The following is a 22,949-nucleotide window of genomic DNA, read 5'->3' on the forward strand; positions in this document are numbered from 1 at the left end:
GAGGCACCCAAGATCGCGTCGTTGGCACCAGCTAGATCTCATTGTCACAAGGCGAGCCGCCTTAAGCAGTGTTCAAATCACACGCAGCTTCCACAGTGCGGACTGCGACACCTACCACTCCCTGGTGTCCAGCAAGGTTAGACTCAGACCAAAGAATTTGCATCATTCCAAGCAGAAGGGCCACCCGTGCATCAAAACGAGCAGAATTTCTCACCCACAGCTGTTACAAAAATTTCTAAATTCACTTGTAACAGTCCTTCAAAACACTCCCACAGGGGATGCTGAGACCAAGTGGGCCCACATCAGAGACGCCATCTATGAGTCAGCTTTGACCACCTACGGCAAAAGTGCAAAGAGAAATGCAGACTGGTTTCAATCTCATAATGAAGAGCTGGAACCTGTCATAGCACTGTTGAACTACAAGAAAGCCCCCAGCGATTTCACATCCGCAGCACTTAAAGCAGCCAGAAGCACTGCACAAAGAACAGCCAGGCGCTGCGCAAACGACTACTGGCAACACCTATGCAGTCATATTCAGCTGGCCTCAGACACCGGAAACATCAGAGGAATGTATGATGGCATGAAGAGAGCTCTTGGGCCAAACATCAAGAAGATCGCCCCCCCTCAAATCTAAATCACGGGACATAATCACTGACCAACACAAACAAATGGACCGCTGGGTTGAGCACTACCTAGAACTGTACTCCAGGGAGAATGCGGTCACTGAGACTGCCCTCAATGCAGCCCAGCCTCTACCAGTCGTGGATGAGCTGGACATACAGCCAACCAAATCGGAACTCAGTGATGCCATTGATTCTCTAGCCAGCGGAAAAGCCCCTGGGAAGGACAGCATTATCCCTGAAATAATCAAGAGTGCCAAGCCTGCTATACTCTCAGCACTACATGAACTGCTATGCCTGTGCTGGGACGAGGGAGCAGTACCCCAGGACATGCGCGATGCCAATATCATCACCCTCTATAAAAACAAAGGTGACCGCGGTGACTGCAACAACTACCGTGGAATCTCCCTGCTCAGCATAGTGGGGAAAGTCTTTGCTCGTGTCACTCTGAACAGGCTCCAGAAGCTGGCCGAGCGCATCTACCCTGAGGCACAGTGTGGCTTTCGTGCAGAGAGATCGACCGTTGACATTCTGTTCTCCCTTCGTCAGATACAGGAGAAATGCCGTGAACAACAGATGCCCCTCTACATTGCTTTCATTGATCTCACCAAAGCGTTTGACCTCGTCAGCAGACATGGTCTCTTCAGACTACTAGAAAAGATTGGATGCCCACCAAAGCTACTAAGTATCATCACCTCATTCCATGACAATATGAAAGGCACAATTCAACGTGGTGGCTCCTCATCAGAGCCCTTTCCTATCCTGAGTGGCGTGAAACAGGGCTGTGTTCTCGCACCCACTCTTTTTGGGATTTTCTTCTCCCTGCTGCTTTCACATGCGTTCAAGTCCTCTGAAGAAGGAATTTTCCTCCACGCAAGATCAGGGGGCAGGTTGTTCAACCTTGCCCGTCTAAGAGCGAAGTCCAAAGTACGGAAAGTCCTCATCAGGGAACTGCTCTTTGCTGACGATGCTGCTTTAACATCTCACACTGAAGAGTGCCTGCAGAATCTCATCGACAGGTTTGTGGCTGCCTGCAATGAATTTGGCCTAACCATCAGCCTCAAGAAAACGAACATCATGGGGCAGGACGTCAGAAATGCTCCATCCATCAATATTGGCGACCACGCTCTGGAAGTGGTTCAAGAGTTCACCTACCTAGGCTCAACTATCACCAGTAACCTGTCTCTAGATGCAGAAATCAACAAGCGCATGGGAAAGGCTTCCACTGCTATGTCCAGACTGGCCAAGAGAGTGTGGGAAAATGGCGCACTGACACGGAACACAAAAGTCCGAGTGTATCAGGCCTGTGTCCTCAGTACCTTGCTCTATGGCAGCGAGGCCTGGACAACGTATGTCAGCCAAGAGCGACGTCTCAATTGATTCCATCTTCGCTGCCTCCGGAGAATACTTGGCATCAGGTGGCAGGACCGTATCTCCAACACAGAAGTCCTCGAGGCGGCCAACATCCCCAGCTTGTACACACTACTGAGTCAGCGGCGCTTGTGATGGCTTGGCTGTGTGAGCTGCATGGAAGATGGCAGGATCCCCAGAGACACATTGTACAGCGAGCTCACCACTGGTATCAGACCCACCGGCCGTCCATGTCTCCGCTTTAAAGACGTCTGCAAACGCGACATGAAATCCTGTGACATTGATCACAAGGCGTGGGAGTCAGTTGCCAGCGTTCGCCAGAGCTGGCGGGCAGCCATAAAGACGGGACTAAAATGTGGCGAGTCGAAGAGACTTAGTAGTTGGCAGGAAAAAAGACAGAGGCGCAAGGGGAGAGCCAACTGTGCAACAGCCCCGACAAACAAATTTCTCTGCAGCACCTGTGGAAGAGCCTGTCACTCTAGAATTGGCCTTTATAGCCACTCCAGGCGCTGCTTCACAAACCACTGACCACCTCCAGGCGCGTATCCATTGTCTCTCAAGATGAGGAGGCCAGAGATGAGATGGTAGCAAAAACAGGAAGGCAGATTATTATCTGAACGGCTATAAACTAAGAGAGGGGAATATGTAACGAGACCTGGGTGTTCTCGTACACCAGTTTCTGAAGGTAAGCATGCAGGCGCAACAGGCGGTAAAAAAGGCAAATGGTATGTTGGCCTTCATCGCGAAAGGATTCGAGTACAGGAGCAGGGATGTCTTGTTGCAATTATACAGGGCCTTGGTGAAGTCACACCTGGAATATTGTGTGCAGTTTTGGTCTCCTTATCTGAGGAAGGATGTTCTTGCTATGGAGGGAGTGCCGCAAAGGTTTACCAGACTGATTCCTGGGATGGCAGGACTAACGTATGAGGAGAGATTGATTCGGTTAGGATCATATTCGCTGGAGTTCAGATGAATGAGGGGGGATCTCATAGAAACCTATAAAATTCTCACAGGACTTGACAGGGTAGATGCAGGAAGGATGTTCCCGATGGTAGGGTAGTCCAGAACCAGGGGTCATAGTCTAAGGATATGGGGTAAACCTTTCAGGACTGAGAAGAGGAGAAATTTCTTCACCCAGAGAGTAGTGAACCTGTGGAATTCACTACCACAGAAAGCAGTTGAGGCCAAAACATTGTATGTTTTCAAGAAGGAGTTAGATATAGATTAGATTAGAGATACAGCACTGAAACAGGCCCTTCGGCCCACCGAGTCTGTGCCGACCATCAACCACCCATTTATACTAATCCTACACTAATCCCATATTCCTACCAAACATCCCCACCTGTCCCTATATTTCCCTACCACCTACCTATACTAGTGACAATTTATAATGGCCAATTTACCTATCAACCTGCAAGTCTTTTGGCTTGTGGGAGGAAACCGGAGCACCCGGAGAAAACCCACACAGACACAGGGAGAACTTGCAAACTCCACACAGGCAGTACCCAGAATTGAACCCGGGTCCCTGGAGCTGTGAGGCTGCAGTGCTAACCACTGCGCCACTGTGCCGCCCCTCTTGGGACGAAAGCGATCAAAGAATATGGGGGAAGCGGGAACAGGTTACTGAGTGGGATGATCAGCCATGACCATAATGAATGGTGGAGCAGGCTCGAAGGGCCAAATGGCCTACTATTTTCTATGTTTATTAATAGAGGCATAGAGCACAAAAGCAAGGAAGCTGTGCTAAATGTTTATAAACCTCTGTTTAGGCCTCTGCTGGAGTATTCTGTTCAATTCTGGGCACCGTATTTTAAGAACGATGTCAAAGCCTTGAGAGAATGCAGAAGAAATTTACTAAAATGGCACCAGAGACGAGGGACGTGGAGAAGCTGGGGTCGCGCTCCTTTTAGCTGTGAAAGTTAAGAGGAGGTCTGATCGAGGTGTTAAAAATCATGAATAGTTTTGTTGAAGTAAAAAAGGAGAAAGTGTTTCCAGTGGCTGTAGAGTCACTAACTGGAGGGCACAGGTTTTAATGCAACAAGTTGTGGTGATCTGGAATACACCGCCTGAAAGGGTAGTGGAAGCAGATTCAATAGTTTCTTACTAAAAAGAATTGAATAAATACATGAAGGGCTATGGTGAAAGAGTAGGGCATTGGATGAACTGAATAGCTGTGCTAAAGAACCAACAGACACAATGGGCCGAATTGTTCCATTCTGTATCATTCTATGATTGAGTCCTATAAACAAATGTTAGTGGGTTTTTTGCTGGTCTGTTGAGAGGAGTTATACCACTTTTATGCTGGATTTCAGTACTAAAGCCTGGCTCGGGTACAAAATCAAAAACCGACCCGACAACAGCCAACCTGAACCCAACCGGGGCCCCGAGTCCTTTAATTTTTTTTAATGCCCGACCTGACCCAAACCCAACACACACAGTTGGGTTTGGTCGGGTAGCCAGACTTCACTGCAGAGTGCGGAGTCCACACTGCACGTTTCCCGCCTTGACATCCTGAATCTTCATTTGAAGATTACTTCCCGAAGCAAGGCCGCACTGTCCACGTCCAGCCCGATCCGACCCAACCGGACACGTGTCGTCGGCTCTGGTCGGGTTCGGGTCGGGTAGCAATGCTTTATTCAGTACGAGTTGCATATGTTAGCAGAATGAATGAGGATAGAGAAAAGGACAAAAGTGCGTCAGTTACAGCCGTATCAAGGTGACATCCCAAAATGAGTGAGTACAGTTTGTGCCATAATTCAGATGTAATTTCTAACCAGGCTTAAGGTTGTTCCGTTGCTTTATTTCAACGTATGGCCTTTCTTGGCTTTCGTCATATAAACTTCTTGCAGTGTAACCTTATCCACTAAATTCAAGAAAAACCTTTCAACAAAAACCTATTAATCAGATATATCTGTTACATAATTCCTTTTCACTAATTTAATGATTTTTCCCAAAAGATTCAGTAGATAATTGAAGCATAGCAAGTTGAGGATTCCCTGTAGAGTCATAGTTATACAGCATAGAGACAGGCCCTTCGGCCCATTGTGTCTGTGCCGGCAACATGCTGTTTAGTTGACAGCCTAATATGCACTTGAACATCTTCCTCTTAATAGAAATTAAACTAGATGGCCTGTAATTTCTTAATCGAGACTGCATCCTAACTCGCATCAAGTTCCATTCACCCATCACCCTTGTGCACCCTGACCTACATTGGCTTCTAGTCCAGCAATGTCTAAAATTTAAAATTCTTATCCTTGTGTTCGAATCTCTCCATAGAATTGCTCCTCCCCATCTCTGTAACCTCCTCCAGCCATACAACCACCCGCCCCACCCCTTCCAGTTATGACCTGTATGTCCCTGATATTTATTGCCCTGCAATTGGTGGTGCCTTCAGCTGCTAGGCCCCAAGTTCTGGAATTACCTTCCTAAACCACTCTGCCTCTATCTCTACCTTTAAGGTGCTCCTTAAAATCTATCTCTTTGATCAAGCTTTTTATCACCTAATATCTGTTTATGTAGCTAAGGGTCAGATTTTGTTTGTTATCAGTCCTGTGAAACACCTTGGGACGCTTTATTTCATTGAAGGCACCATATAAATGCAAGCTGTTGTTGTCAGGACTGTAAAATTGGAAAATTACACTTAAGATCTCGGGGTACCTGTCTACAAAAGATGACTGATCTACTGTTCTGGAATTGCTGAAAGGCTCTTCCGTTTCCTCAAAACCGTTGGAAAGAAAGTAACAATTTTATACTGTTACCGTGTTCGTCAGTATTGTGTGTTGACAAGTGGATATCGGTGGACATACAGTTGCCAATATTGAGAATATAATTCTATCATGAGTTCCATTCTACTGTTTGTTTTGCACTATGTATTTTGTTTTGAATATTGACTGGAATGTTCTGTTATTAAGATAAATCTAAGTTGAACAAACTTTGATAACAGTAGCTAGTCGTCATCCTGTCAGTTTGAATTAGTATCACAATTTCAATTCTATAGGTTTACAGAGTAACAATGATAAGCCAAAATTCCATATTTAAATGATATTTAAAAGTTTAATATTAGTTATTTGATAATTTAGTTTCCAAACGTTAGCAGGTAACACTCAGTTTGCATCAGATTACTTCTGAAACTTTTCGAGTAAGTGTACTCCAGTGCTAGTGACATTAAACCTATTTGGAGATATACCTGAACAAAAACAATGCTGTACATCAATATTAAAAATTCATTAAAATAACATAAGTATGGGACTTTCAGTGGAAATTTAGCTTCTTCAGCAAAAAGACATTTTATTTACAGGCTGTATCTGTGCTACCTGACCTGAGTATTTCCAGCATTTTCTGTTTTTATTTCTGATTTCCAGCATCTGCAGTATTTTGTTTTTGTATTTGTTTTTAAGTATTTTTCAAAGACTGATTATCATAATTGTGGTTCATTATTAATGAAACAGAGCAATAGTATCAATGAATTTTTAAAATAAATATTTGCATTTATGTAGTCTTACTGTCATGTCTCCAAAAAAAATTTTACACTATGAGCCAGAATGCTAGCAGTTGAACTGTGATGTGTTATGATATTTCATTGTGCAATCTCAACTACGGCATTTGAGTTCAATCCTATATTTACTTAGTTATTTCTGTGACTTATGAATGCTTTTCTGGTAATTATTTTCATTTTTCTTTCAGAATCAGTTGCTGCATTCTAACGAAATATGGAACCATTTTTCGTATTCCTATTCAACATTTCCTGCCACAGTACCTCAAACTGATACCCGGTAATTATTCAGTTTTAATAATATGTTCGCCAGTAAAGCATTACTGCTATATGTGTGCTTGAATTATTTCTAAACTTGTATAGGATGTTAAACAAGCAGATGTCCATTCACTAAAATGAGGAAGCCGGTGACAGTCTCTGATCCACAACTGTTTTATTGGCAATTCATAGTTCAGTCCAAATACCTGTTCCCACTCTTCCCTCATGGACTAACTCTCTGTCCAGAGATAACTCCCCAACTGGGCAAAAACCCAGCCCTTAAATGCAAAACCATAATGAGCATCACGTGCTCTCTTAACACTGAAATGAGTCCTGTTTAATTAAAGGGACCAGCATTTTCAATATTGTCAAAGGAGTTTGTCAAGTTACTGCTTCTAAGTATGGAGAGTATTTTCTATTGACATGAATGGATACTGTATGTTGGGGAGATTATCCATGAAATGGTAAAATTAAACCTTTCTGGAAGTTGTAATTTGTAAGAAATTTGTGATATTTAGAAAGTTTTAGTACAATTTATGGTAGCAGTAGAATTATGAATTTATTTTTCATATTACAGTTCCTGTAAAATCCTAATTTTATATCGAAATTTAATGTTTTTACATTCTTTCCTTCAAGTTGATAAAGTAAATTTTGCAAGACTCTGCACCACTAGTGGAACCTCATAAAGAAGTGAGCACTGGACACCGAAATTGTGTGCCCAACATCATACATCCAGTTCATGGGTGACCCAGTTTTCTGACTGGTGAATCAGGCCAAAATAATGACGTCATACGAACATACAAATTAGGAGCAGGAGTAGGCCACTCGGCCCTTCGAGCCTGCTCCGCCGTTCAATACGTTCATGGCTGAACTGATTACTCCACATTTCCACCTACCCCTGATAACCTTCCACCCCCTTGCTTATCAAGGATCTATCTACCTCTGCCTTAAAGAATATACAGTTCCCATTAAGACCTTAGTGAAGAGACGAGCATTAGAAGGACCTGCTTCACTGGAGAGGCAGCAGTGTAGCTGTATCAACTACTGAGAACCTACAGCTATGATCACTCAGCTCTTTCTGTAACAATGGAAGTGACGCCAGCACTCCATCATTCAGGCAACCATGGGAAATCGCTAACATCAGCCATGATGCCATTTGGGCATGTATTTGCTTTGAATCCAGCTTGGCAGCACAGCAAAGAAGGGCCATGTCATTTTAAGGGTTGCTGGCTTTTTCTTGTATCCAGGTTACAATAAATAGCACCCATAATGCTTTGCAGTTAACTTCAGCTGAAACCGAATGCACAGATTATGTGACGATGTGTAAGACATCTTGCATGTCAACATAGGAATTGCTTAAAGTTGTCATGATGCCTTTATCCATCAGAATTCAGCCCTCCATGAGCTGTTCAAGAAAGAATATTATGTCAACAGTTGGCATTTGGGTGACGAGGCTTGCCCTCTTCTCCCATGGATAATGATTCCCCCACCCCCAAGCGTTACACAAACAACAAAAGAGGAGTGCTACGAGGCACATGCCTCTATTACATCTGTTATTGAGAGGACCATCATAGGATGTTTTTACTGCCTTGACAGATCAGGAAGGGCTCTGCAGTATGTTGAGCGCGTGTGCCCCATATAATTGTCAGCTACTGTGTCTTGTCCATGGAAGGTTTTTTACCTGCTACCTGCAGATAGAAGAAGAATCAGGATGACTGTCGCTCAGGGGATTCCTAAGTGACTGTTTCAAGAGGCATCAGAGTACAATTGATGCCTGAAGTCTTCTGTTTAATATTATATATCTTTGCCACCACTGCCTTAATTCCTCCTTCCCCATCTTCAAATAAAGAACTAATTCTTCAATGTATTACCCTTCCTAGAACATTAACACACGAGACCTACATGTTCATGCCAATAATAATCACCTAATTAAGTCAGCATGAAATAAGTACACCAATCTCCATGAATAACAAAGTAAAAGCTAAGTGTACTCATGAAGAATGCAACAATCTCCAATGTGAACACAAATCAACCTGTTCTTTCCTGGCACTGCTGGCAGTGTTTCTGAAGTTTACCCCATAGCTGCTAGGTATTGCCTCCTATGTGCCACTGTGAGGTGTGGGGTGGCGGGGAGGTGGGGAAGGCAGGGTGCCTCCAACAATTACCATTCCATTCAGCCCTTGAGCTGTCTCCACTGATCAGCAGGATGGCTGGTCTGATGGCAGTTATCGGATCCTGATTAGATCAGAGAGAGACGGACAGGAAAAGGCTTTCTCGGTAACCCATGCACCCCTTCCAAAACCATTCCTCTCCTGGCAGAGGTGAGAAACCAGATAAAAAAACACAAGCCAATTTGGGAAGCAAGAATCTGGGAAATTCCACTCCGACCCCATTAGGCAATTGAATTTCGTCCAGCAATTGCATCTAGTCCAGCAATCGTTCTGGCCCCGATGATGCCATGTAGTGCCTACTAATTGTGTGAGGTGATTTCCACCCCAGCCAGAAACTGGTGCAGTTCTCGCTTGATGGAATTCAGCAAATCAGAATCCACTGCCCGAGTCAGTAGCCTGTTCAAGATCGTAACCTATACCCTGACCCCCCAGGGTTTTGATGAAAGCAAAATGCTGCAGATTCTGGAAATCTGAAATAAAAACAGGAAGTGCTGGAAATACTCAGCAAGTCTAGCAGCATCTGTGGAGAGAGAAGCAAAGTTAACGTTTCAGGTCTGTGACCTTTCATCAGAACTGGCAAAGGTTAGAAAAGAATTAGGTTTTAAGCAAGTGAAGAGGAGGGGGGTGGGGGGAGAGAACAAAGCGGAAGGTGTTTGATAGGGCAGAAGAGATTAAATAACAAAGCTGTCCTGGGACAAAGGCAAAGCAAGTGTTAATACTTGTGGTGAAAAACAAAGCAATTAGTCCAGAGAGGAATAATGAGCAGCTCTGACTACATGAAAAGCAGGCACTTGGTTAACAAATAAAATATAAAAAAAGGCCAGTCATGCTCTGAAGTTATTGAACTCAGAGTTCAGTTCGCAAGGCTGTAGAGTGCCTAATCGAAAGATTAGGTGCTGCTCCTTGAGCTTGCATTGATGTTCACTGGAATATTGGAGCAGACCAAAGACAGAAATGTTGGCATGAGAGCTGTGGGGTGTGTTGAAATGACAAGCAACCGGAAGCTCGGGGTCATGCTTTCGGACTGAGTGGAGCTGTTCAGCAAAGCGGTCACCCAATCTGCGTTTGGTCTCCCTAATGTGGAGGAGATCACATTGTGAGCAGCAAATACAGTATTCTCAATTGAAAGAAGTACAAGTAAATTGCTGCTTCACCTGAAAGGAGTGTTTGGGGCCTTGGATAGTGAGGAGAAAGGAGGTAAAAGGGCATGTATTATACCTCCTGCGATTGCATGGAAAGGTGCTGTGGGAAGGGGACGAAGTGTCGGGGGTAATGGAGAAGTGGGCCAGGGTGTTGCAGAGGGAACGACCCCTTGGAATGCTGACAGGGGAGGGGTTGATGCGTTTGGTAGTGGCATCATGCTGGAGGTGGCAAAAATGGCGGAGGATGATCCTCTGGATGTGGAGGCTGGTGGGATGGAAAGTGAGGACAAGGGGAACCCTCTCGCATTTCTGGGAGGGAGGAGAAGGCGTGAGAGCAGAAGTGCTGGAAATGGGCCAGACACAATTGAGGGCCCTGTCAACCACAGTGGGGAGGGAATCCTTGGTTGAGGAAAAAGGAAGACATATCAGAGGTGCTGTTGTGGAAGGTTGCATCATCAGTGCAGATGCGTCGGAGACAGAGAAACTGGAAGAATGGAATGGAGTCCTTACAGGAGGCAGGGTGTGAAGAAGTATAGTTGAGGCAGCTGTGGGAGTCGGTGGGCTTATAATGAATATTAGTGGACACCCTGTCCCCCAAAGATGGAGACGGAGAAGTCGAGGAAGGGAAGGAAAGTGTCGGAAATCGACCGTGTAAAGGTGACAGAAGAGTGGAAATTTGAAGCAAAGTTGATGAAGTTTTCCAGTTCAGGGCGAGAGCAGGAAACTACCCTCATCAACCTTCTCCATTAAAAGTTAAGTGAATTAGGTGAAGGCTAGCAATCAAAGGATGTCTCCCAGTTGGTATTACCGTTAAACCAGAGAAAGGGATTTTAAGGTTATGCATTCTGGTAAATGCTGCCGGAGGTGACGGCACATACTATGAGATCCTGATAATTCACCATCCACCCAACCACCCCCCCCAAATCCCCCGGCAGAGTCTGTTGGAAAAGATTAGTTGTGCAGCTTTAATTTTTTGTGGGGGTGGGGGGGGGAATGAAGAGTGTGCTAGTGCCCAGTGCAGAAAGTAGCTATGTGTTTTGTTTTGTTTTTAGAGATACAGCACTGAAACAGGCCCTTCGGCCCACCGTCTGTGCCGACCATCAACCACCCATTTATACTAATCCTACACTAATCCCATATTCCTACCACATCCCCACCTATCCCTATATTTCCCTACCACCTACCTATACTAGTGGCAATTTATAATGGCCAATTTACCTACCAACCTGCAAGTCTTTTGGCTGTGGGAGGAAACCGGAGCACCCGGAGAAAACCCACGCAGACACAGGGAGAACTTGCAAACTCCACACAGGCATTACCCAGAATTGAACTCGGGTTGCTGGAGCTGTGAGGCTGTAGTGCTAACCACTGCGCCACTGTTACCTTCCCTTTGTTGCTCAAGTCATTGTTCATCTTGTGGCACTGGTGTGCATTTCTTGGGGTGAGAGGAGGCAACCAGTGCGTCCTCATGGCACAAGAACTTTTTTTGTAGAACTTTGTCTGATGGAGATCCAGTCCTCCTTCTCTCTCCTCTGCACAGTCTCATTAAGGAGGGTTTGGGGATTTTCTTTACAAAATTGTATGGCCTTTTTGTTCCTCTTGGTAATGGCCTGCCCCTTCTTTGGATATCTTTGGCAAATCCTCCAGTGGAAGAAAAATCCCAAATGAGCTATGTCATGCCATTACCTGACAGGGAACTCAGTTAGTCAGACAGTTTCATACTGTATCTGCGGCTCCTCCAGCCCCACTGCTCTCATCTTCAGCTCAACTTTAAAAGCTACACTCTAATTTCCAAGCACACCCAGCATAGGATTTACACTAGAGAGCTATAAATATTTAAATTATTTGACCCCACAAATTTAGGTGGATTCAGCTCTGCCAAACACCAACAGGTACAAATCTGGCACAATTTGCCACATGGAATTTTGGGGCCTTTTCTTTCCCTGAGTTCCCCTTTAATTCCTTTTGTGATTACCTTAAGGTTGTTCCTTCTTGTTACCAATTTACTAACCAATGGTAAGTAACAATTTATTTTAACTGTCACATCGCATTTTTTCCCCACTGAACAGAAGGGTTAAAATTCCCCCCATAATTGCTTAATGATTTCCTCTATTGTTTGTGGCTCCCACATTTAACAGCAGTGACTATATTTCAAAAGTATGTAAAATGATTTGGGATATCCTGAGAATATGATAACGTGCTATATAAATGCAGATATTTTATGTAATGGTTAACAATGCCATACCAACTTATATTTCTTTTAAAATATAAACATGAAGTGCTCCATCCAGTCAGCTGGCTAAAAATTGCCCAGACTTGCCTTATGATCAGTATCAGATTTCAGTGCCTTTCTGCTGGGGCACTTTGAATGGGATTTGAGGTATGTTCAAGAGGTCACCTTCCAATCATGTTACAACAGAGTTGTCCCTGACCCCTTCGAGAGAAAATATCAAACTTGCTAAAATTGAAGGCTTTCTAACAAGAAAAAATTATCAAGCATCTTAAATTTGAATTTAAGTAGCACTATCTCTACAATCAATTTACGTTGCTTTTAAGCAGCTTTTAAATTCCCTCATGACAAACTGCTACTGTAAATATCACATGTTACAGCTTGCAAGTTGTCTGCATAACCATGATAGTAATTTTTTGGAATCTGGGACTACAGTACGAATAAACTCCGACTAAATTTTATTCTACAAAACAGTTAGGAGCCATATGTTATCCATATTTCAGTTCCCATCTCTCCACTCGTGGTAGTGATGGATTTTTATCTGGATGGGTCAGGGCAAGTATATCAACATTGATGTGGCAGTGAAAGCAGTTACAAAAGAGCTTAGATCTCTTCTACTAGACTGATAACTTGGAGGTTGTTTTCAGAAGTTTTTTTTTCTCGAGACAATTAAAAAATGACACTTTCAGGGGCAGGGCATCAGAATGGGTCTTATTGTTATTATAGACTTTGTTTAGCTATTTGGCATGGAGGGGGGAAAAAAGAAAGACGTAGATTTATATAGTGCCTATCACAAGTTCAGGATGTCTTAAAGCACCTAACAGCCAATGAAGTGTAGTCACTGGTGTAATGTAGGCAGTGAAATAATCCTGGAGACTGGGTGCAAAGTTTTCTCAATGTATTCCCTTCTTAGCCTGATCCCCTAAGTTATGAGCTGAAGGAAGAAGTTATCCTGGCAGCCTCTTATTGACCCCAAAAACTAGCTCTTGGACATCCTATTAAAGGCTACTGCTTCGTAAGGGAAATTCCCCTCTTATTTGAAACTTAAAATACTATATTGGACCCTTGAAGATTTTCTGGCCTGATTATTGAAAGGTGATAGAGCACAGCCTCACATCTTCTTCAGTTGTAGATATCTTGATTAGTTCCCACAGATGAAATCCAATGTTATCTGGGGAAAAAATTGTGCACTGATGTGGAGAAATTGCTCAAGTCTTTCTTTGTATCTCTGATATTAGGAGAAATGTATGTCATTTGAACTTGGCTTGTCCTATCAGGAAACTATGGTGGCACCAGAATCCATCATAGCTTTGAAGATGGTGATAAATGCATATTTTTTTTAAATGGGAAAAGGATAAGGGAATAGGACTAATCAGATAGCTCTTTTAGGGCGCCAGCATAGGCATGATGAGTCAAATGGCTGCCTTTTGTGCTGTAAGGTTTTATTATTCTGATACATGTTTATGCTTTCCTATGCATTTTACCAGTTAATTGGTTGATTTTCTTTTAGTGCTAGCACTGAGCTCAGTTGATCATTATGGTGAAATGTAACCCACTATAGTTTGTAATCAGTAGATATTTGCACAACTTCAATGTTGAGCATAGAAACATAATCTTAGTTAAATTACATCTAATTTATGTAAAATGAGTGCAACAGGGACTCCCACTGATATACTTGCAGATTTTTTAGTAACAAACTTGTAACCTGAAGAGATGGTGGAGTGTTGGAATCCAGATTGTTAGTTTTAATGAGTATTATAGAAAATACAGATCAAAACACGGAAGCCTAATTGTATTATGGTACTATGCTTCCATTGAAAGTATTACATGGATTATTGTTTTAGAAATTTTACCAAGTGCTCTGAGCACCTATGGAACTATATGTTGAAGTTAACAACCTAAGTTATGTGTTAGTTAAGCAAGGGCAGTTACTTTTTATGGCAAATATCTTTTTCTGTATGTTATTTTGCTGTAGGCTATTAGTATAATAATTTACAAGGAAAAATAAAATAAGCACCAAATACCTGCAAAGTATATTCAGCTGTACAAATTTCAAATCCTGCAAAACTGCATGGGCACTAATTGAGAAGGAATATATCTGTGTGCATACATGTATGTTTTAATACACATCTGTCAAACATTGTATAAAGCAGCCAATTCACAGCTGAACATCCTTAATATATATAGAAAGAGAAAGAAAGCCAGTCATTTCTTAATTTGTGATCTTGGAAAAATACAGCCTCGACATAGGGAAAAGCACCAAACAAATACCAATCTAGAAAAGCAACTAAAGGCAACACTAATTAACTAATTAACTGCTAATTGGACTCATATCTGCCTGTTTAAGAGCCCTTACCCACAGGGAGGCATTAGATTAGATTAGATTAGAGATACAGCACTGAAACAGGCCCTTCGGCCCACCGAGTCTGTGCCGAACATCAACCACCCATTTATACTAATCCTACACTAATCCCATATTCCTACCAAACATCCCCACCTGTCCCTATATTTCCCTACCACCTACCTATACTAGTGACAATTTATAATGGCCAATTTACCTATCAACCTGCAAGTCTTTTGGCTTGTGGGAGGAAACCGGAGCACCCGGAGAAAACCCACGCAGACACAGGGAGAACTTGCAAACTCCACACAGGCAGTACCCGGCCATGATCGTATTGAATGGCGGGGCAGGCTCGATGGGCTGAATGGCCTACTGCTGCTCCTATGTTCCGATCACTAACTTAAAGGGACCATCCAGGTTAACTTGCAAACATTACTAATATGCTCCAGAACCCAAACTATTCATCTGCAATACCATCGGCAATCAGCTGGTCTTTATAGTGTCTCAATTACGCTTCTGTTTGGGCACTGGAAATTCCAGGCCATACTGTGAAAGTGACATGCCAGCTAATCACTCAACCAGAAGTGTATATTTTTGAATTCCTGAGCTGCCTGCCACACAAACTCACTGAACATGGTTTAATATCATTGGTTCTTCATTACTTTTAATTTTTTCTCCCCTTTTTCAGTTATTTTTGTACATCTCCTGCATCGTATAATCTTCTTGATCGAAGGAGATCAAACGATTTGTTTCCAGCCCTCAGACCACATGGGCCAGAAATTCCTTGGAGATGCTCCCACTGCACCTGCACAGTAACGTTGGCAGAGCAGGAGCAGCTCTGAGGAATCACCTAACTGTAATTTCTGAGTAGGTTAATAGAAGGGGTTGATTTGCTCTCTGATTTTTCATCTATTCCTATGATGAAGTTGGCCTTAACCCAGATGACCTAGCTGGGATTCAGAGGTGTGGTAGATCTGACTCGCAATTTAGTACATCAAAGTGCTGCAACACCAGGCTCTGTGGTTTTGTTGATTCTCATCCAGATCATTAGATAAAGTGCTAGATGGAAACAATTTACTCAATTTCTGGTGAAGGAAGAAATTATACTGTCCAACTTGTCTCTTTGCTTTCTCACTTTACACCACTTCTTACTGTCAATGAATAGCGTTGATGGTCCTGGAGTCCACAGCCTTGTCTGTCCTGCCAAAAACTAATGTCGGGCAATCTGCAAGGGATGAGAATGCAGAAAAACGACTCAAGCAAAAAATGTGTACTGATTTTCTTTATGTCTAATTCCAACTATAGAACATAGCGCAAGTTCATACAGAAAGTCTTATTCTCATTTTCATAGAATAATGACTATTGTAATTTTACCACATTGTTTTCATTTAGTATTTCCACGCAGATAAAATTAACGTCATGTTGGCTAATCAATTTATGCAGTGCATTTCTAGAACATCTTTTGCTGTAGAAGGGTAGACGAATGTCACAGCATTCCCGGCAGCTGTCCTTTTCGTTGAATAATGTTTTTTTTTCCATAAAGCTCAGTAGTATTAGAGAGAGACATGAATACAGTAATTACACATCCATTTCTGAGAAGCACTCTTAGCCATGATTGATTTTACATTGTCATGATATTCTGTAGCAATGCAATGTGACCAGACTCCTGATATTTTGAAGTGATTTTTCCGGTAGAGAAATAAAAATTAAATATCAGCATCTTATGTAAGTGAGACAGTAGAAGCAACTATGCCAATAATTTACTTACTTTTGAATAATAATTATTGATTGTATATGCTGTACTTAAAATAATTCTTATCAGTATATTACTCAAATGGCATCCTGTAGCCATTTTTAAAAGCATATTCTTAAATTGAAATTATATTTAATATTTAAATGAGCCCATTAGAACAGAAGCAGCTTTGTCATTGTACCTTCTTGGTGTCTGTACAATAGGGGTTTATACTATGTAGATTAGCAGTGATCGATTTGCATTTATTTTAAGTACTGCTTGTGCTAGGCAGTGATGGATATATTTGAACCTATGACAGTGAGGTGTTGTATAAAATATTTGTTTAATGTTACTCGAGGAAATGTTGTAGGCAGGATTAGTTCCTGTGATAAAGCTTAATCAGATGGACTATAGTGAACCTGAGAAAGTAGAAACCTGAAATGGCCTTTTACTTGAGTTGTCATATCCTGTTATTTAGACCATGTATAGGGTTCATCTCTTTCTCCATCCCTCCACTACCTTTGTGCTGACAAAGACTTGTCAACCCTCCGCCTAAATGTTGTGAAGATCAGAGCCATCATCTTTGGCCCTCACCACAAACTCAATTCCTATGCCACTTTCTCCACCTCCTTCTAGGTCTCGGGTTGAACCAGACTATTAGAAAATCAGTGTCGTGTTCAATCCACGACTGAATCTCCAACACTATATCCTCCATCTCAAAGACTATCTAACTCGATCCCAATCCTCCCTTCATCCATTGTTGCAATTCTATATTCATCATCTTCACCATCAGATTCATTTACCCCCAATACGTTTTTGACTAGTTTTCCAATCCTGCATAAACTCCAGCTCATCCAAAACTCTGTTGTTCACACAATTTCTCCATGCCCATCACACCTGTTCTCCCTGATCTACACTGGCCCTCAGTTCCCCTAGCCTCAGGTTAAAACTTTTTGTCCTGATGTTTTAATCCTTCTGTGACCTCTCCTCTCCCTATTTCTATAACCTTCTGCAGCACTACAACATGCCCCACCATCAAATTTTCCACTCCTCTGACGAGAATCTTTGCACTTCTCCCCATCTCCATTTGCCCTGCTGTTGGCAGCTGTGCCTGGAGTGCCTGGGTCCCACTCCCTGGAATTCCCTCCATAAACAACTCTGCCTCTTCATCTTATTATCACATTGTTGTTTGTGGGAGCTTGCTGTGCACACATTGGTTGCCTCATTTCCTACATTACAACAGTGACTACACTTCAAAAGTATGCCATTGGCTGTAAAGCGCTTTGAGATGTTCAGTGGTCATGAAAGGCACTATATAAATGCAAGTCCAGCTTCTGCTTTCCTCCTTTAAGACCCTCTTTAAATCTGCATTTGCCCAAGCTTTTTGCCACCCCTCTTAATTGCCTTGGTCTTGGCATCTGTTTTCCACACTGCATGAAGTTCCCTTTCTACAATAAAGGCATTAAATAAATGGAAGTTGGTGTAAATGTTGTACTATTTTCTTTAGCAACAAGCCCAAACCTGTGGAAAGTTCATAGACCAGCACATATTGGAACTGTGCAGTGTTGTGAGAAAAAGTCTTTGTTAAAACTGTTTATAGTTCATTGCTGCCCATATATGATGTGTTAGCTTTGTCCTTACATGCTTCGCAAGCTCAGAAACATACCACATCCTCCACCAACTTGGCTTTTCCATGAATAGCGTTATAGTTTGTGACCTTTCAGAGTGAGGTTGCCATACTAATGCCAGTGTAATGAATTTGAGGTAGTTTTCTGTTGTTGTCGTTTGTCAAGCAGGAATGCAATGATAGTGTCATTACATGTTAATAGAAAATCATTTTTCTGTAGGAAGTAGTGTAAAGTAGCTGTAGCTGGTCTCAGTTGAAAAAATACTCTATTTGTCAATGTTTGTAACAAAATTTAAAATTTAAACATGTAATGTGACTGAACAGGTCACCAAAACTTGCATTTTGCCACATGTGTTGTAAACGACACTGCACCATTTGTAGTGATATTACATTGTTGTTTTCAGTTTTAAAACAAATGTAGCTGCAGGGTGAACATTTATTGCATTTTTTAAAAATAATAATTTTGTTTTATCATTGCAGGCAGTTTTTTAGTTCACCAAATGAAACATTTTCAGATACTTTATCCATCACTGGTCAAAATTATGAGGAGCCAAGTTTGGAATCAATATTCCAGCATAGAAATGGCGAACATTTCCAGGTCTGTAATCCTTTCCACATATATCTGTATTTATCTCAAATGGATTCAGAGGATGGTGGATATTTGGCAAAAGTTGCGGTTATGCATTTTAATATTTTGAATTATTTAAATATGCCACAAAAGTGAACTGCCTGTAGTTTAAAATATATTGAAGAATTTATCATCTTGTATAAGATCAGAAAATGCTGGAAATACTCAGCAGGTCAGGCAGCAGCTGTAAGGAGAGAAACAGAGTTGATGTTTCAGGTTGATGGCCTTTCATCAGAAGTTCTGCATAATTCAATTTCATATTTGCTGCCACAATAGGATAATATTGCAATCACTGAGAGTAGATTTACTGCATGCTAAATTTGCTGTTTCCTGCAAATGGGAAGGTTCCAGTATGATGGTGTAGCAGTTATGGTAGTGGACAAGGAACCTAGATGTCATGAGTTCATATTCTACCATGACAAGTTGTGAAATTGAAGTCATTAAATGTGATAATTTGTTGGCTAGAACTAGAAAATAACTTTGAAAGCTTCTAGTTTGTTATAAAGACCCAACTGGTTCACTAATTAATTACTATAAAGAAAGGAATCTGCGATCCCTACCCCTGGTTTACCTAAATTTGACACCAATCCCACACTACATGGCTAACTCTTAATGGCCTTTGAAGTGTTAACATAAGGCATTCAGTTATAAACAATCGCCGCTAAGTTCAAAACTAAGGATGACATTGGATGGACCTATCAGCAATAACCCAGGGACGGAATTTTTCCTTTGTCAGACAGGAGCCATCTACTGACTGCAAAGTCGGTGGCGATCCTGCCCCTGCTGGGCTTGGGGATCCAGTCTGGATTTTATGGTCCCCAGGCCTTTAATTGGTCTTAAGTGGGACTTCCACCTCATTGAGGCAGAAAGTCCTGCTTAATGGAGTTGCCAGCCAATCAGCGGGCTGGCAGCTCTTAGGCCCAACACGCCACCGGGAGCGGTGGCCACTGCTGGGATTGCAACCCAGCTTCAGCAGGAAGAGAAAGGATCGGCCTGGATAGAATGTGAATTTTTGGGGCCTCGCTGTGGGTGATCGGTCAGGCCCCGGCGAGACGGGGGGCGGAGGGTGGGGGGGGGTGTGTGGTGAGGGGCGTGTTAGGCTTTGGGGGTGGTTGGGGCATCGGGGGCAGCCCTCCGTCGGGCACAGGTGTTAATTGGCCACTTAAGGGCCTTGATTGGCCTGGGGTGGGTGGGCCCTTTCCCACCGCCACTGCCCGCGTAAAATGGTAGTGGAGGCAGGAGCAGGTTGGAAAGGGCTCCCCAAGCCTCCCACTCCATTCCCCCATCCCCCCAACGCCACCAGCCCACTGTTTGGGGGTGGGGGGGCGTAAAATTCCAGCCTAGGTGTCTGCCACTAAATGAGCTGGCTGAATCCTGAAGGACATCTTTGGCCTGCATCATCGGCCGTAGGGCCTGTTACTGTGCTGTATAACTCTATGACTCTGTGACTCTATGAGTTAACTATTCTCTAACTATATTTGTATCAGTAAATTGTAATCGAGTCCATTTTCATAATAAAGGAGTTGATTAGATGTGTTCTGAATTTTGATGTGTTCATATTCTTCTGAATGTTAGTACAAAAATCTGTTTCAGGGTGAATTTAAATATTTAAATAACTGCAAGGTAAGAATTCTTGGTCACATGACAGTACCAACTGAAACAGTACTATGTTGACTTTTCCAGCAGTTGTTCAGTTACTGTTGTTGGTCTTTCCTGCTCGGTTTTATTGTGGTACATTTATAGCGACTGTTCTTGGTTCTTGCTGCTTCGTAACCTTGCACAAGTCCAGGGCACAACCCCAAGGCACATGGAAGAATTAGACCTTACTAGAGCTAAAAGAAATAAAAGTAATATTAAGTACTTGAAGTGCACAGCTAAATGATCGAGAAAATCAGTTTTTTAGTCCTGAAGGAGTGTTACACAAAACATGTAACTCCCCAAATGCTGACCACCTAATGTGCATTTCAAGTACTTTCAGCTTTTTAGTCACAGTTAAATGCTTGCCTCAGGAACAGATTGTCCTCAGTAAAGTGAGGCTGGGATTTGGGTAAATAGGGAATAAGGAATTTAATCCAGTTTTTGCAAGTTAATAGAAGTGAGCTGTCTTTTTTTTCTATTGGTGGTGTAAACTTGTGCAAATTTCAGATTCTTATTTCTTATAATTTGAACTTTGGCTTCAAAGAGATAAACCATTTAAGTAACAAAGTGATTCCTGACAACGCAGCGGCGCGCTGATGTCATCAGAGTGCACCAAACTGTGCACATGCACAGTTGCATCTTGCCAGGACTAAGTGGCGCATGCGCGGGATTATGTCATTGCGTATCCACGCCTGGTTCATTTTCGCGCATGCGCGATACAGCATCATCGGGTATCCAGCCTCCCACTCGGCTGGAGGAAGCGGCTGAATGGGAGACTTTGAGGCTGGAGCTCGATCCCCATCACTCGCTTCCGCCCCACTCGCCGCTCTCCTCTTTCTCATCTCCCCCCCCCCCCCCCACCTCACCAGCAACTCGCTCCAGGCCTCAACGCTTCCTCCTCTCAGCTGCTCACTCCAGACCTCGCTGCTCCCCCCCCCCCACCCCAAGCTTCCCTGGCTGATTGTTCCTCGCTTCGCGCCACCTTGCTGTCCGGCCGCTCGCTCCTGCTGCCCTGCACCCCCACCCCGCCCTCCAGCCACAAGCACTAGGCCATGCCGCTTCCCTCCTTTTGGCTACTCGCTCTGATGTTGCCCCTTGTGGCCTGCTTTGCTTCTTCGGGCAGAGCCTGGTAACTGATCAAACGTGGGAGCGAGTGGGCGAGATGAGGGAAGCGGTGCGGCCTATAACTAGCGGCTGGGGGGGGTGTAGTTAGCGGGGAGCGACCGACCCACTGGAGAACGGGATGGCGCGAGCAGGGAACAATCGGCCAGGGAAGTGGGGGGGGGAGCAATTAGGGAAGGAGCGAGTGGTTGAGGTGGTGGGGGGGTGGTGAAGCTGCCAGTCGGGAGGAAGGGGAGAAAGCGAGTTGTTGAGGGTGGAGAGCGGCCAGTGGGGCAGGAGCTAGTAGCTGCTTTCAGGTGAAATCAGTCCTGGTCAGTCATATAAAAGAGTCACAATAACGAATTGGCAGCACATTTTATACTCTGCCCAATTTTCTTTTCCATCGATCGGGGTGCCAATTCACTACTTTCCAATGGAAATTCAATCATAAAAGGCGGCGTTTGCTGACAGCGCAACCATTAGGCGGCGCAGTACTTGCACATGTGCAAATGCAGGCTCTTCAACTGGAACATCAGTGGCTGCAACGTTCAGGCAGCTGCCAGGATTAAAGATGGCGCTGCTCAATTTATCACGTTTATGGCTAGATCGTTCTAGCAAACTAACCTTACATTAAGTTGGATGGAAGCCCAGTAATATGCTATGTAGTTATCGGATACTAACTGTAATCCTCAGATCCATTTAACATTCCAGTAATCCTATTAAATACAAAAGGAATTTTATGATGACCGCAATTGTTGACAACGCGATCGGTAGGTGGCGCTGTTTTGGCACATGCGCAAATACAGCATGTGCCATGAAAACGTCACAGCTTGCGACTGTAGCAGCTGCCAGGACTAAAGATGGCGCTGCTCAAAGAATCACAGAGATGAAACCTGACAAACACGTGGCAGAATACAATGGCCGGAGTGAGAGAGTGGAGTGGGCCGGGGAGAGCAGCGCGGGGGCCGGGGAGAGCAGCACGGGGGCCGGGGACAGCAGCGCGGGGGCCGGGGAGAGCAGCGCGGGGAGACCAGCGGTAGCGGTGCCGGGGGGGCGAGAGGGAGGAGAAAGAGGGAGAGGGAGGAGAAAGAGGGAGGGGGGGAGAAAGAGGGAGGGGGGGAGAAAGAGGGGTAAGGAAGGGGGAGAAAGAGGGAGAGGGAGGGGTAAGGAAGGGGGAGGGGGAGAAAGGGGGAGGGGGAGAGAAGGAGGGGGAGAGGGAGAGGGGAGAGAAAGAGGGAGAGGGAGGAGTAAGGAAGGGGGGAGGGAGAGAGCTGGGGGAGAGGGAGGAAGGGGAGAGAGTGGGGGGGGGGAGCAGCGGAACGGAAGAGGAGCGCCTTTTTCTGTGCATGCGCCATAAACACAACAGCAAAAGACTTACTGGCCAGTCCCTGGACCCGGTGACACCAAGGTCTTCGCACGCTCGCTCCCCGCGGCTCTCTACGGCCTCTTGCTTCCGGCCCTCTCCATTCAGCCGTTCCCTCCAGCTGCGAATGCCCAATCCAGTTGCTTTCTCCCCTACCCAGTTGCTTTCTCTACTTCTCCACAGTACTTCAGGCATTGCAACTGTTTGGTCCCTGCATTTTGCATGCTCCCTCTCC

General features: G+C 43.9%; 1 protein-coding gene across 7 annotated transcripts in view; it reads left to right on the plus strand.

The window, feature by feature from the left end:
• Positions 1-22,949, plus strand: part of LOC137351631 (protein strawberry notch homolog 2-like) — a 182,503-nt gene that overhangs the window by 35,179 nt on the left and 124,375 nt on the right. For 6 of the 7 annotated variants that reach the window (XM_068016261.1, XM_068016260.1, XM_068016263.1 and 3 more), the window contains exons 3-4: positions 6,675-6,763; positions 18,465-18,582. In XM_068016261.1, the coding sequence (XP_067872362.1) occupies positions 6,675-6,763; positions 18,465-18,582 (207 nt within the window). Of the gene's footprint in view, positions 1-6,674; positions 6,764-18,464; positions 18,583-22,949 lie in introns of those variants that run through there. The other variant, XM_068016265.1, reaches the window with a different exon arrangement.

Source organism: Heterodontus francisci, chromosome 36, assembly GCF_036365525.1.
Source record: "Heterodontus francisci isolate sHetFra1 chromosome 36, sHetFra1.hap1, whole genome shotgun sequence".
Taxonomy (NCBI): Eukaryota; Metazoa; Chordata; class Chondrichthyes; order Heterodontiformes; family Heterodontidae; genus Heterodontus; species Heterodontus francisci.